Source organism: Heterodontus francisci, chromosome 40 (assembly GCF_036365525.1).
Source record: "Heterodontus francisci isolate sHetFra1 chromosome 40, sHetFra1.hap1, whole genome shotgun sequence".
NCBI classification, from domain to species: Eukaryota; Metazoa; Chordata; class Chondrichthyes; order Heterodontiformes; family Heterodontidae; genus Heterodontus; species Heterodontus francisci.
In genome coordinates this window covers 15,837,227-15,853,184 of record NC_090410.1, presented here as the reverse complement: position 1 = coordinate 15,853,184, position 15,958 = coordinate 15,837,227, and the positions used below count along the sequence as shown (strand labels likewise).

General features: G+C 46.4%; 1 protein-coding gene across 9 annotated transcripts in view; it reads left to right on the top strand.

Moving 5' to 3' along the window:
• LOC137353116 (RAS guanyl-releasing protein 1-like) overlaps nucleotides 1–15,208 on the top strand; it is a 171,196-nt gene extending 155,988 nt beyond the window's left edge. For 5 of the 9 annotated variants that reach the window (XM_068019124.1, XM_068019128.1, XM_068019125.1 and 2 more), the window contains 2 exons: nucleotides 4,684–5,006; nucleotides 7,727–15,208. In XM_068019124.1, the coding sequence (XP_067875225.1) occupies nucleotides 4,684–5,006; nucleotides 7,727–7,939 (536 nt within the window). In that variant the 3' untranslated portion in view covers nucleotides 7,940–15,208. The remainder of the gene's footprint in view (nucleotides 1–4,683; nucleotides 5,007–7,726) is intronic. The other 4 variants (XR_010969817.1, XR_010969815.1, XR_010969816.1 and 1 more) reach the window with 4 other exon arrangements.
• Nucleotides 15,209–15,958: the final 750 nt, after the last annotated feature.

Here is a 15,958-nt window from a genome sequence, read left to right as displayed (position 1 = left end):
CTGAGGGATGTGTTGACATCCTCCATCGTTTTCCCTCCCTCTGGGGGAAAAAAAAAAACATCTCTTCACATCCACATTCCGGCACATGTTTGTCTGGGATTGCAAGTATAATCTTAAAAACAACAACTTTCATTTATATAGCACCTTTAATGCAGTAAAAAGTCCCAAGGTGCTTCACAGGGGCGTTATCAAACAAACTATGACCCAGGCACACATGGAGCTATTAGGACAGGTGACCAAAAGCTTGGTCAAAGAGGTAGGTTTTAAGAAGCATCATTAATGAGGAGAGAGAGAAGCGGAGAAGTTTATGGAGGGAATTGCAGGGACTTGGCAGCTGGAGGCATGGCCGCCAATGGTGGAGCGATTAAAATCGGGGATGGTCAAGAGGCCAGAATTAGAGGAGCGCAGAGATCTCGGAGGGTTGTGGGGTTAGAGGAGTTTACAGAGATAGGGAGGGGAGAGGCTATGGAAGGATTTGAAAACACGGATGAGAATTTTTAAATTGAGGCAATGCGTAATTTGTTGCACCTGAACTCGCTGACCCCTCCCCTCCCCCCACTGGTTACTTCATTACATCAACAAATTGCCTTTTATTGCACCTTTAATGTGAAAAGAACTCCCATGATGCCTGAAAGAGGAATGATAAACAAAATGGATGCTCAATCCAAGAAGGAGACTGTATGAAGAGTGATCAAGAACTTGGGTTCAAAGAAAGGTCCTAAGTGAGGAATGTAGGAACATGAGGAGCCCCTCAAGCCTTTTCTGCCATTCAATTAGATCATGGATGATCTGAAGTCCATTAACCTGCCTTGGCTCCAAATCTGTTGATACCCTGACCGAGCAAAAATCTATCAATCTCAGTTATGACATTGTTCAATTTGCCCGCCCACCGGCCTCAACAGCTTGTTGGGGGAAAGTTCCACATTTCCACTACCCTTTGTGTGAAGAAGTGCTTCCTGACATCGCCCCTCAACGGCCTTGCTCCAATCTTAAGATTATGCCCCCACAAGCTGGACTCCCTCCACCAGAAGAACTGGTTTCTCTCTATCGACCCTATCAAACCCTTGGAGTGGTTTTAGGAAGCAGTTGCAGATCGTGGGGCCTTGGAAAATGAAGGTAGGGCAACCAATGGTGAGGCAATGGGAGAGGGAATATACAAGAGGGCAGAGTTGGAAGAATTGAGAGTTGGGGAGACAGAGGTGAGGTCGGGCTGGAGGAGGCCGTAGAGATAGGGGAGGCCGAGGCTTCGAAGTGATTTTAGTCAGTCTCATTATGGCACTCCTCTCCTCGGTGAACGCATCTGATCCAGAGCAATGACAGTGCATGTGCCTGAGAGGCAGCTTGTTTTTTTTGATGTGGTTTCTTAACTTGTTCTCTTTTGTGTTTTTCACTTTGACACCAGACAGAACAGCTCGGCTTTTTTGTCTCTCTTGTTCCCTCTCTCTAGTGATTATCTGAACCCTGATGGTTATAGGGGGCGGCTGTAACAGTTGTGTATTTCCTGTTGTTTTTACATCGTCTGTTAAAACACGAGCTCCCTCGGCTTCACGTTACCTTCCGCCAGTGTGTAGCTATCCCTGGCTCCAGCCGGGATTCGTGTTTCTCCGAGTCACCAGATCGTCATTGAAGTCGTTGAGCTCCTAGTGATTGCTGGAAGTTTCCTTCCCGGTTGTGACTTGGCAATATCCTAAGGGTGTGAAAAGCACAAAGTGCGAATTTTTTTATTTTCTGCTGTTATTTGATTCCTAACTCCCCCGCCGACCGCCACCTTCCCTGCCCCACCTCCCATCCAAACCCCTTCCATAATTCCCTCTTCCTTTTCTGAAGACACTGGGCAGGATTTCTTCGGTTCACCAGTCCCGATCCCGCCATTGGGACGAAATGCAAGCTGGGAACCCACAAATACTGGCGGGAGGACCCGGGGGGCAATTTTGGAGGAGGTGACCAGTCAAGTGGTCACCTCCTGGAACCCCGTTGAATGAAGGGTGGCAGGCGGGTTTCCGAGTCTGGAGGGCCAATAGGAGCCAGTGGCGTAGTGGTAATTCCCTGGGGGCTCGGGTTCAAATCCCATCACGGCAGCTGCTGGAATTTAAATTCAATTAATTAATTAATTAACCCAAAAAAATCTGCAATTGAAAGCTAGTCTCAGTAATGGTGCCATGAAATTATCATCGATAGTTGGAAAATCCCATCTGGTCCTTCAGGGAAGGAAATCTGCCATTCTTACCTGGTCTGGCCTACATGTGACTCCAGACTCTCAGCAATGTGGTTGACACTGAACTGCCCTTTGAAATGGCCGAGAAAGCCACTCGCTGTCAAGGGCAGTTGAGGATGGGCAACAAATGCTGGCCTTGCCAGCAATGCCCACATCCTATGTAGGAATAAAAAAACAGCAGCCCCACCATCAGAGGTGGGCAACGCTGAAGTGCGCAGGGAGGCGTGAGGGCACTCCGTTCCCAGTCGCCGGCCGCAAATGGGCGAATACAAGAAGGGCCAAAAGGGTTGGGGCCATCGAGCAGTGCGGCAGTTCCAGGCGGGTTTTTCAGCACTGCCTTCTGCGGTGAACAGTGCCTGCTGCTCCGATGTCTACCTGGCCTGCCGTGGGGTGGGGGGGGGGTTCCACCAACAACTTGCGGATGCCGTCCCGACACGACGGGCATCCTGCACGCCGGCTGAAAACTCCAGTCAGCATCGTGGGAGTGCCCTTAATTTAGCCCTCACGGGGTTCAATTGGTTTCACACCGTAGCTGGGCAGGTAACCATTCCCACAGTCACTCTGACTCCCGCATAATCCCGTGGAGGTGGGAACGTGTCATAGAGCAGGCTAGATGGGATTTCCCTCCTGTTTTGGGGGTCACTCCCCCCTCCCCCCTCCCCTCCTACCCATTAGAAGCAGTATTTTGCTTTCAATTTACTGTATAAATACAAGACTTCCTCTACGGGAGATTCTGAGATGAATTAAAGGTTAATTGTTGGATGCAGCTTGGTCGGTGTTTGTAAGTCTTTGATTCCAGGTTAGAAGAAGCCGACATGAAATTCCTATTTAAAAGAAATATGGCGGGGGGGTGGTGGGGGGGGGGGGGGTGCAGAATTTGCAGTAGCAGGTCATGTACCATCAGTTAAATATTGGTGAACTTCCGCGATTGTGGACTTCCTACATATGTGAAGTGCACAAACAAGTGCAAGTTCTTTTTTTTTTCTGCCTTTATTTAATTTCTGACTTCTCCTCCCCTTAACAGCGTCTGCAAATTCTGTCTCGTCACTCACCACTATACACTGTCCAACACAACAGACTAATTCTCAGGGGGCGGGCCAATGCAATCATATGAAAACTTGCGAAACATACCGTGGACTCTTTTGCCCTCTGGTGGGCAATCACAGCAGTGCGTTGCTGATGGTGCCACTCAGAATGCCAGGGGACCGGAGGCAGCAGCTTATCTGCACTGGTCCACTTGCATGTGTGGTTATTTGCAGGAAGTCATGTGATATTAACTCCATTTCCTTGGCTTCCAAATTACTAATGAAGCAGTTCAAGGGAAGCTAAACGTTAATTAGATTTTACTGTCAAAGGCCACAGATAAAGGCACAGAGGTAACAGTGGGATAAGTTTTATACCCTATTTAAACTTACTTGGGTAATCTCTCAAACAAGATGGGTGTCTCAGAGATTAACACATTACAGCATCATAATTATAATCGAGAAAGTAAAATAAATGATAGAATTCAAGTTAAAGAATCGAACAGTAATCACGGAAGGGAAATAGAATGAAGAAATGAAGTGAGGCAGGTTTGATGTAAAGTTCTAAGAATTGTTGAAAGTGGCATGTGTGTTTTTCTGATGTCACGGCCAAATATTCCTTCCCCTTCACTGAAGAAAATACAGAACGACAGATCATTGCTGTTTCTGAAGTAGAGTTTTTCTACATAACAGTCACTGCACTTCAAGAGCAATTTTTAAATTTCATTCTCAGGATATTGGGCATCATTGGCAAGTTCAGCACTTATATGTTCATCCCTAGTTGCCCTGAACTGGTTAAGAATCAAGCACGTTGAGTGTGGGTCTGGTGTCACATACAGGCCAGTCTGGGTAAGGACGGCAGGTTTCCTTCCCTAAAGGATGTTAATGAACCAGTTGGGTTTTTATCACAATCTGACAGCTTCATGGTCACTTCCACTGGTACAACCACAACATTTGCATTTATGTAGCATCTTTAACTCAGTAAAACCTCCAAAGGCATTTCACAGGAGCCTTTTTAAACAAAATTTTGACACATGAGAGATTAGAACGGGTGACCAAAAGCTTGGTCAAAGAGATAGGTTTTGAGGAACGGCTTAAAGGAGGCGAGAGAGAGGCGGAGAGGTTTGGGGAGGGAATTCCAGAGGTAGGGCTCAGGCGGCTGAAGGCAATGGTTTGAGCAATTAAAGTCGGGGATGCTCAAGAGGGCGGAATTGGAGAAATGCAGAGATCTCAGAGGGTTGTGGGGCTGGACGAGGTTACAGAAATAGGGAGGAGCCGAGCCAAGCCAAGGAGGGATTTGAAAACAAAGATGAGAACTTTGAGAAATGTTTGACATGATAAGGCTTTGATAAGTTCAACCAATTCACAAGAGAATTTAGGATTGGACAGCATATTATTTACAATGATAGCTCAATGATTTGAATTTTTTTCCCCTTGCCCCTCTAGGTCATGACGATGACATATTCATGTACCCTCAGAGTGACAGCACCGAGCAGAATGATGACAGCAAGGACCATACTATCGTGGTGATGGGTCACTTAAACCAGAAGATCTCCGTTCGGATAAAACCTGCAGTAGCAAACAAATCCACACAGACTGAGCCATGTAATCTGGACACAGACTTTGTTGTCAGGGGACCTGCAGTTGTAAAATCCAACTTACCAAGCTCCAATTTCCGGCAGCCTCACCCAAACCGGTGGGAGGAGTTTCCCGACAAGGGGTTGCCAGAATGTGAACACTGGGTGCAGAGACTACAGGAAATGCAGCAGGTGAGATTGGAGAGTGTGCTGGATGGGACGAGGGTACACATGAAGGCAAGCTGGGAATGCTGGAATGTGACAGGGATAGATGCTTGCGTGGGCCGGTGATGCGTCCCGTTGGAGGCCGAATGGACTGCGCAGAGTGATAGGATGGAGAGAGTGCAGAGGTTGACTCCCTGACCTTAGCCATGGTCCCCCAATGGGGGTGGGGGGGGGGGGGGTGGTGGTGTCAAGTGGGAACTAAGCATTTCACCATTGAGGGGGAGCAAGACCTGAGTGAGTTACCTTGAACTGTTCTGCAATCCTTCCTGACCTGTTTCCATTGTGTATTGGCGATGGCAGGGATTAATAGAGTTACACAGTAAATACTTGATCCAATGCTGAAGAATGACACTTACCAAGCATCTGCCCACTGTTGGGTTACATTGACTTATAGGGAGAGAGCATGATGTAGATAAAATGGGCCTATCGCTCTATCATCCCAAGGGTGAAAGTAGTACACCCTGGCAGCTGGCTGTGCCGAATATTTCTTCACAAGAGCTTTCTGGGGCAAGAATTTTAAAATACAGAGATGCTGACCATTTGGTCAATCAATTCTGCTGCTTCCACAAGCCATCATATCATGGACTCCGCCCACTTAGTCACCTCATGAGGGAAATTTCTTTCTAAATATACTCTGATCTCCAAAGTTAATCTTGTGAAACTGGGAAGTATTCATTAATGCGGCCACCTCCAATGGTCTCCCTAGGCCTGCAACCCAGTCTGTTCCTCACCCAGCGTGGCGAGGTCCATTCATTCATCTCTCTCCCAATAACCTCCAACTAATTATTTATCCAGCTTCTTTGTGAAGTGTAGCACGCTGAGGAAGAACTTTGGGCCTATGGTTCCCAAAGCTCTTCACTACCGGGAGTTTTCCTCACCTCACATCTGGGTCTGTTGTAGACCAATTGATGGATTGATTGTGATGATTAGGCAACAACCTGGTTAACATTGTATCATGAAATGGCAGAGTACAAAGGGGTTGAAGTCATACACAGCCCTGCTTAGACCACACCTGGAGCACTGGGAACTATTCTGGGCACTACACCTTAGGAAGGATATATTAATCTTGGAAGGAGTGCCACGTTGATTTACTAGAATGATACCTGGGCTGCAAGGGTTAAATCATGAGGATATATTACACAAAGTAGGGTTGCATTCCCTGGAATTTAGCAAGTTGAGGGGTGATTTGATTGAAGTTTTTAAGATATTAAGGGAAACAGATAGGGGAGATAGAGAGAAGCTATTTCTGCTGGTTGGGACGTCCAGGACGAGGGGGGCATTAGAGGTGGATCCTTCAGGAGTGAAATTAGGAAACACTTCTACACACAAAGGGTGGTAGAAGTTTGGAACTCTCTTCCTCAAGTGGCAATTGATGCTAAATCAACTCTTTTAAATCTGAGATTAAATGATTTTTGTTTTGCAAAGGTTTTGAGGGATATGGGGCAAAGTTGTCCTAGATAAGCCATGATCTCATTAAATGGCAGAACAGGCTCGAGGGGCTGAATGGCCTCCTCCTGTTCCTTTGGTGAACTAGATGAGACTTGGTAAGTCATCGTCCAGCAATTCCTGTTGAGTGAGCTCAGCATCGGCTGCTCTTGTTGGGAATGTGTTCCAAGCGTTCATATACAGGGAATTTTTAAAAAATAATTTTATAATTTTCAGCCTGACTGGAGGTGAGTCTTTGCTTGACTGACTCGCAAGGCCACCTGCTTTCAGTTGTCAGAATCGTTTGGTTTTCCAGTATATTGCAAGGGTAAGATTAATTTGACAAATGCGGCACAGTGGGCACTGCCTGTGTGGAGTTTGCAAGTTCTCCCTGTGACCGTGTGGGTTTTCTCCGGGTGCTCCGGTTTCCTCCCGCCACCAAAGACTTGCAGGTTGATAGGTAAATTGGCTGTTGTAAATTGCCCCTAGTGTAGGTAGGTGGTAGGGAATATGGGATTACTGTAGGGTTAGTATAAATGGGTGGTTGTTGGTCGGCACAGACTCGGTGGGCCGAAGGGCCTGTTTCAGTGCTGTATCTCTAAATAAAATATAAAGACTGTGTTTCTGGTGTCTGCAGTCTCCCTGCCTGTTGGGAGTTGAGCTTTGTGAGTTCTCACTTCTTCAGAACTAACTGAATTGGAAAATCTGCTTTAAAGGGCAGAGGTTTGGATGAAAGTGTAGGCTGAAACTTAAGTTGTTCCATCTCTCAATGGGACTGTATCCCCAGATCTACAGGTCTTCTCATTGGGAGTCCAACTCTGACCCTAGAACTCTCAGGTCTTCTCAATGGCATCCCTAGAGCTGCAATCCCATGCTTTATTCCTAGAGCTGCAAGCCTTTTCAATGGGAGTCCGACACGCTAATTATCGTTCTGCATCCAGTATTTTCACCTTTTTCTTTGTTAATGGTAAACGTTCTACATTTGTGACTATAAGCAGAGGGGAGAAGCATGGGTCCCTTAACTCATTACAGCTGTCATGTAATGCTGCCCAGTAAACTAGGGTTGCAGGTCTCTTACCCGGGCCCTTATGATTTCTAAGCTGCCTCACAGTTCAGTTCTGCCTCGTAACAAGCGGCCCTCCCTGTCCTGCTTGTTTATGCCTAGCGTGCTCTCTTGCGAGTTTATTCAGTGTCTACATTAATACATTTTGTTTTCCCCCACCCCTCCCCCCCCCCCCCCCCCCCACCCCTTGATGCTGTAGCAAAGAGGCCAGCTTGCGACAGAGAACGAAAACCTTCACAAGTTGAAGGCAGGTCTCGAAGAAGAGAACGCCAGACTGCAGGACCAAGTCAACGCAATGCAGGAGGAGATTGAAGCTCTGAAAAGCAGACAAGAGCCCCTCAGCCAACCTACGGTCACCCTTATTTTGGAACAGATGGACAATCTCCACGTAGAGCATGACTCCAAAATCTGAACTGGTGGCACCATCCAGCAAGAACACAAAGAGAAGCTGCAGGAGCAGCATATATTTAAGTTATAAAATATTGGCACTTGAGCACAATCGTGACATTTTTTTCTTTAATTTCTTTTGTACTTTGTCACACAAGAAGACAATTTTCCCTCGGAGGATGGGCTGAACTGCTAAAATAATGTCCCCTCCAGGTCCTGTCTCACATCCTGATTGAAATCAATCAGTGGGGCAGCCAGAGAGAAAAGGAGGTTTCTAATTTACACTAGGCCCTGTGACAGCCTCAAGCACGTGCAGGTCATGGCTCAGCTGAAATATGGTGTTTCCTGTCACCACCCTATCCCCAGCCCACACACGGGATTTTGACCTTTACTTCCGAAGATTGTCCTCTGCCTTTGCAGCAATGAGATTTTGCATCTCTCCAGTCTTCTTGTCTCCAAGAACAAGATTGTGACAAAAGGAACTCAGACAGAACTGAAATCATGTTGAGACTTCTTTCTGGATAAGTACTGGAAGAACACGACAAGTGTCAATGTATTGGAAGCATTACTGGTGATACGTAAGATATTTACTGAACAGAATCAGAATAGTAACCATATAGATCTTATGGTGAGCACCAGGGATTATCTGGGTAGAATATCATTTAGCCAAAATTGAATAAAAAATTATGGGCTAGATCATTTCACTTCTAGTCAACTACTGTCAGTAGTGACTTGTCTACCAGTGGGTATTGCCCAGTTAGACTGACTGCCAACGCCTGCCCGTGGTGAGCTTGTTGTGCTCCTTGGCTTCCAATTTTTTTTTTATTGTTCTTCCGCTTTCTCCCCTCCCCACCCTCTCCCCCCCCCCCCCCCCCCCACAATCAACACCCGAAGGCCGCTGACTCCATCTGAGACCTCAGCCAAATGGCCATCTTTCATGGTGGAGTACTGGAAGATTATCTGATATTGGAGAGATAACACGGCCACACTGATTCTGTCCTCGCTCAAATTGCATGCATGTGCAGGACATTGATTGGGAGTGGGAACAATAGTTGATTTGCCCAAACGTCTCACTGCTACCTGACTGAGATCAGTTCAGTTTCCCTGCTACGTCCAACACAATTGACCTCTTGACCTCACCAGGACAGGGTGTATTGTCCGAAATACACCCAATGGATGTAAATTGAAAACTGAATTTAAGGTGGTCATACTAACCTGGTTACCTTTATACCCTGGTCTACTCCACCCCATGGATAGAAAAATCTAGTCCACACTCTCTTTACAAACACAGGCCCTGAGTAAAAGAAATAATGCCCGAAATCTTACAGTTAGGAATGAAAGTTTCAGTGTTGCATTGTTACAAGTCACAGTGAAGGAGCTCAAATGTTATTGGGCTTCGATTAGTTTGAAAGGCTGGATCCTACAAGTGCTGGTCATAGTAAGAGGTCTAGAAGCAAATATAACGCAGAAAAGCACTTTGAAAAGAAGTTATCACTTACTCTGTGCCTTTACCCAGTGTGCTTACAAGGTTTTTTTTTTCTGTCACCTTGGTTTGATTTGTAGCTGCTGGTGGCCAATCCAAGACTTGAGCACATAATCTAGTCTGACACTCCAGCGCAGTCCTGAGGCACTGCTGCACTGTCAGAGGTACTGCTGATTGGATGGCATGTTCAAGTGAGCATAAAAGACGTCTTTGGCACTGTTTCGTGCAAAGAGCGGGTGTCCTGGTCAACATTCATACCTCAATCAACACCACCAAAACAGACTGATTGGCCATTAATCTTGTTGCTGTCTGTGGGATCTTGCTTTGTGAAAATCGGCTGCTGCTGTTGCCATGCAAGAAGATAATAGCGACTGCATTTCATTGGCTATCAAGCACTTTGGGATTTCCTGAGTATATAAAAGGTCCTAAATAAATATGTTGGCCTCCCTCTGATGTCGCTATGCCCTCATGTTGGTAGCTGATTTATATTAAACGTGGCTGCAATCAGTCTGGAGGGAATGGTGTTTGCAAGGCAATTCCATTTGCGATGTGTGCCTTACTGTACGTTTAATTTATGCTGAGCAGGATGATGTTTGAGAGAACTCTCCCTTGCATGGGTGATAAATATATTAAAGGTCTTGCCAAGAATGACTGAGCAACAGGTCTCAACAGCAGCTCCAAAAAAGCATTTTGGGACATCCTGAGGTTGTGGAAAATGCTATAAGTCTTTCTTTTTAATGGGCTTTAAATTCTAGAGACTGATAAAACTTGGGTTGTGGGGGTGGGGAGGGGGTCATGTCGTGAACCCCAAACTTGTGGATTAAATTACACGGGAAGGACGTTGGATTTGATGGTACAAAATTGGTTCAAAAGGAAATCAGATTTCGCGAGTCAAGAACATACTGGGTTGCCAACTCTGGCTGGACGTATTCCTGGAGGTTTTTAATCCCATGGCCTTTTGCCTCCAACCGCCCCACCTAGTCAAACAGCTTTTTTCCCCATCTGCCATATGTTTTGAACTAATAAACAAAATGTTCAAAGAAAATTTCTATTGGGGGTTTTCTCAGGAGAGTTGCTCACAGCAGTGTTGCAGAGAACAATCTTTAATTTATGGGGATTCCAGGACAGTCCTGGAGGGTTGGCAACACCATAGAAGATAGGCCCAAGAAGCCTAGTCTTTTTTTAAAAAACTGATTTCAACCTTAACTTACCCACCCTTCAATCCCTTCCCTTTCTGAGTGTTCATTGAAGTGGCTAACTTTCCAAAATATGGTGCGTAGATTGTGGTTGAGATCAATCAGAAAGGTCTAGGTTTCCTGGGCCTAAAATGTCATAGAGTCATTTTACGGCATAGAAGGAGGCCATTCAGCCCATCGGGTGCTGCCGGCTCTGTCTGCGAGCATTCCAGTCAGTCCCACTCCCCCGCCCGATCCCTGTAGCTTTGCAAAATTTATTTCCTTTTAACTGCCCATCCAATTTTCTTTTGAAATTGTTAATTTCCTCTGTTTCCACCACCCTCGTGGGCAGCGAGTTCCGTGTGTTATGTTCTCGGCCTTACCAACGCTCCAGGATTTCCTTTGTTTTTTTTGTTTCTTCGAGTTCTTTTTCTAACTAGCAGGATTTACTCAGCTTCAGCCACCAGTTGGGGTCATGGATTCCATATTAGAGTCATAGACAGTCATAAAGTTTTACAGCACAGAAACAGGCCCTTCGGCCCAACCCACCTGCGCCGACCATCAAGCACCCATCCAAAACTAAACCCACTTCCCCGCAATTGGCCCGTCGCCTTGTATGTTATGGTGGTTCAAGTGCTCATCTAAATACTTCTTAAATTCTAATGACCCCTAACAGTACAAAATTATGCTTGTAGTATTAATGCTGAGATTGTGCCTCTTGTTATTAACTAATCAAATGGTGGAAATAATCTTTCACGATTTACCTCTCAAGCCCTCCCACGATTCTGAAAACAGAGGGAGGCCATTCAGCCCAACATGCCTCTGCTGGCTCTTGGAAATAGCTATCCAATTAGTCTCACTTCTCCTGCTCTTTCCTCATAGCCCTGCAAATTTTTCCTGTTGAATCTGCTTTCACCAACCTTTCAGGCATTGCAGATCAGAACAACTTGCTCCCTTAAAAGATTTCTCCTCATTTCCTCCCACCCCCCAAGTTGATGTGTTCCGGTTACTGACCCTTCTGCCACTGGAAACAGTTTCTCCCTATCCAATCTATCAAAACCACTCGTAATTTTGAACACCTCTATCAAATCTACCCCTTCACCTTTTCTGCCCTAAGGAGACCAACCCGAGCTTTTCCAGTCTTTCCACATGATGAAATTCCCTTTTCCCTGATACCATTCTCAGTGTCATGCTATGGGACCCTTCTCCCTCTTTAAGTCTCTCATTATATCTATGTCCATTGAGCCCTAGTATTGTCCTAGTGAGGAATGCACTTTGCACCTTTCCCGTGGCTCTGCTATTTTTTCTGTAGAAAACTGCACACAGTATTTCAATGTTTTACGCAGATTCACTTTCAACCCTTGGGCCATTCAATGCTCGTCCAGCATCCCTCAAAAATTAGCGTTCTTGTTCAAGAATACTTTTCCCCCTATGAAGGACGTGAACCTTGGATGTTTCCCCTCATGCTGACCGACCTGTGACCCCCTTCCTGGCTTGCGCATCTCTGCAGCTGGGAGGACTGAACTGTTGTTGGGCCGTGACTGCCAGTGGGCTGTCAAAGCTTAAGGCAGATTGGTGCTGTCTTGCAAAATATGAGGACTCTCATCAAAATGTTATTGTTGTGAGAAACATCTGGGTTTGGAATTCTGCCGTATGATATTTATAATACGGTGGTTATCGAGCTGCAAAGGGAAAGCTTGGAATTGGGAAAATGTCTCCCGGTTCATCAAGTCGAGACCTCCCACACAAGCCCACATGTGACAACCTCCAAAGGCCACAGTTGCCAACGCTGTACCTATTCCTGAAGATTTCATCACATGACCACCAACCGCTCTACCATTGGTCACCTGACACATCCATCCTCACTGAGCTCCGCTTCCCACACTGATTGGAAAGTGAACAGACTCTTTGTCACCTGATTGGCCAGTCAAGCAGCCCAGTTTCTCCTATTTCCAATATTTTCCTCACAAATCAGCAAAAGAGCTCAAGGAATTCCTAAAAATACCCCATGATTTTTCTCCCTGGGTGGTGCTCCGAGCAATGTCCTATGTCTTAAATTCCTGGATACTCCAGGGCAATCCTGGAGCGTTGGCATCCCTCCCTGATCACAGCTGTAAACTTCTTCTGTCTGCTCTTTCAACAAAGTGCTGAAGGGCGAGTTGAAGAGCACAGGCATTTCACCTGAGCACAAGTCAGATATCACCCTTTATCCCAAACCCTTCAGATTTTGGAAAAGCAAATGAAGGAGCTGTATTGATAACCACCTCCAGTTTCTTCACAAGTGAAGAACCTCACATGGCAAGTTATCTTCTCTGAATTGATGTTTTTAGTCATTAAGGAATCCTGATCAAATCCTCCCAACCAATACCAGTAAATCAACTGGCTGGTGGTGCCAATTTGCTGCTGCTTTGGTAATTCACTGAGAGATTCCCTGCGCTCTATAAATGCATTATCACTTGATGAAGCTATTAGTTCCCCCTTCCTCTTTGTAAGCAAGCAAATTGACTCTAAGAACACTTCTTTAAGCTCTGATTCATGCTGCTCCCAGTTTGTCATGTCTTTATTCAACGCTGCAGCAACACACCACCCTCCTCCGCCTGGCTGAACTTGTTCTCACATTGAACAACTTCTCCTTCAACTCCATGCACTTCCTTCAAGTAAAAGGTGTCGCTATGGGTACCCGCATGGGTCCTAGTTATGCCTGTCCCACCAGCCTCCATATCCAAAGGATCATCCTCCGCCATTTCCGCCACCTCCAGCGTGATGCCACTACCAGTCGCATCTTCCCCTCCCTTCCCCTGTCAGCATTCCGAAGGGATCGTTCCCTCCGCGACACCCTGGTCCACTCCTCCATTACCCCCACCACCTCGTCCCCGTCCCAGGGCACCTTCCCTTGCAATCGCAGGAGGTGTAATACCTGCCCATTTACCTCCTCTCTCCTCACTATCCCAGACCCCAAACACTCCTTTCAGGTGAAGCAGCGATTTACTTGTACTTCTTTCAATGTAGTATACTGTATTCGCTGCCCCTCTACATTAGGGAGACCAAGCGCAGACTGGGTGACCGCTTTGCGGAACATCTCCACTCAGTCTGCAAGCAGGACCCTGAGCTTCCGGTTGCTTGCCATTTCAACACTCCCCCCTGCTCTCATCTCTGTCCTGGGATTGCTGCAGTGTTCCAGTGAACATCAACGCAAGCTCGAGGAACAGCATCTCATTTACCGATTAGGCACACTACAGCCTGCCGGACTGAACATTGAGTTCAATAATTTCAGAGCATGACAGCCCCCCATTATACTTTCATTTTTAGTTATTTTTTCTTCCTTTTTTTTCCATTCTTTTTTTACATTTTTTACAATCTTTTTTTTGCATTTCTTTCATTTCATCTTCGTTTGTTCAGTTTGCTTATCCAGTTTTTTTTCAGGTTTGCACTTGCTGCTGTTCAATATTCAGTGTGTTTGCACCTAATCTGTACTAATGCTTTGTCTTTCAACACACCATTAACATATTGTTTGCCTTTGCTCCGTGACCTTTTGGTCAGCTATGTGGCCTGGTCCAATCTGGACCTCCTTTGTTATCTCTTGCCCTACCCCCACCTCACTTGCTTATAACCTGTGACTTTTCTAATATTTGTCAGTTCCGATGGTCACTGACCCGAAACGTTAACTCTGCTTCTCTTTCCACAGATGCTGCCAGACCTGCTGAGTGGTTCCAGCATTTCTTGTTTTTATTTCAGATTTCCAGCATCCGCAGTATTTTGCTTTTATTATATTATTGTCTTGTCACTACCTCCCTCGGATGCCAGTAGCAATCACTTCATCCAATAGGAAGCTGAGAATGGGAAATCCCAAAATTCCAAGCTGGCTGGGAAAGGGAATGGGCCAGTGTCGGGTTGGACCTGCTCCAGATTTACTCAGGATTCTGAAACTTGCATTCTTTTAAGGGCATCTGTTGCACTTTAGGTCATGGCTATGATGTCAACTTGCATTTGTATGGCACCTTTGATGTAGTGCAATATCCCAAGGTGCTTCATCGGAGTGTAATCAAACAAAAATCGACACTCAAGTCACATAAGGAGATATTAGGGCAGGTGGCCAGTAGCTTGGCCATAGAGGTCAGTTTTAAAGAGCGAGAGAGAGGCGGAGAGGGCGAGGGAGAGAATTCCAGACCTAAGGGACTAGGCAGCTAAATGCATGGCCGACAATATGATATAACATAATGAAGTACACAAAGGAGGTGCGGCCGATGATGCTGTTTTAGGCAGTAAAAAGCTCGCTGTATATATATATATATATTATATATATACACAGCGCCATATAAATGTAAGTTGCTGGCTTCCCTAAACAGTGGTTGGAAATCCTTTGACTCACTCCCTCCTGTGAATCCCTCCTCGATGCCAAGATCCAGAATTCCAAAGCCCATGATTTGAACAACAAGTGCAATGTTTGATTTTGAACAGAAATCCTTCTTCAATCCAAATACCAACTGCACAGTGTCCCAGCTGAACGGAATCAGCACCATGTCCAGACTGTTCTCAATGTAAATATGTACAGGATGTATTTAAAGATTGTGTCGGCTGCTCTGAACTCAGAGGCTGTTGGCATGTCAGATACCAATAAATGCTAAACTATTAAATACCTGCCACTTGTCTTCTCTCTGGGGGTCTTCCCAAGAAAGAAACTAGAACGTCGTGCAGAGGCTTAAATGGTGATGTACTGAGTCTGACAGATCAGAAACACTCAGGCAGGAGTGAGTGAGAGTTTGTGTGTGATTATCTGAACGTAGGTGTGAGTACAATTATGTGTGTACTTTTTCTCGTGTGTATACGTGAGGGTGTGATGTGAATGGGAGTAATGCTTACAGCTGTTCTGATTTGAGACCCTGGCTCAAATTTTATGTTGGGCGGCCGGCCGAAAAGTCTGAGATGAGCCCACCTCCGGGCCTGGGGAGCCAGACCAGGATCTTTCGCTCCCCAGGCCTTTAATTGGCCTTGGGCGGGTCTTCCACCTCCTTGAGGCAGGAAGTCCCGCCTAATGGAGCTGCCGACCAATCAGCAGGCCGGCAGTTCTTAGTCGCAGCAGCGCCACTGGAAGCAGTGGCCACTGCTGGAACTACACCAGCCAACGGCAGCAAGAGGAAGGGCAGCCCCCGAAAGATGGTAAGTTTTTGGGACCTCCCCAGGGACAATCTGCCGGGCCCTGGCGAGGCAAGGGGAGTCGGTTGGGGGAAGGGGGGCGGGGTGTTGTGCAGTGGGGGTAGTTGGGGTTTTGGGGGGTGGCCCTCCGTGTGGCACAGGATGCCCAATCAGGAGGGCCCCCCTCCCACCCAGCCTGCAAGAAGGCTGGCAGTGTTCTTGGGGCCTTTGCCATCCACTTAAGGGCCTTGAT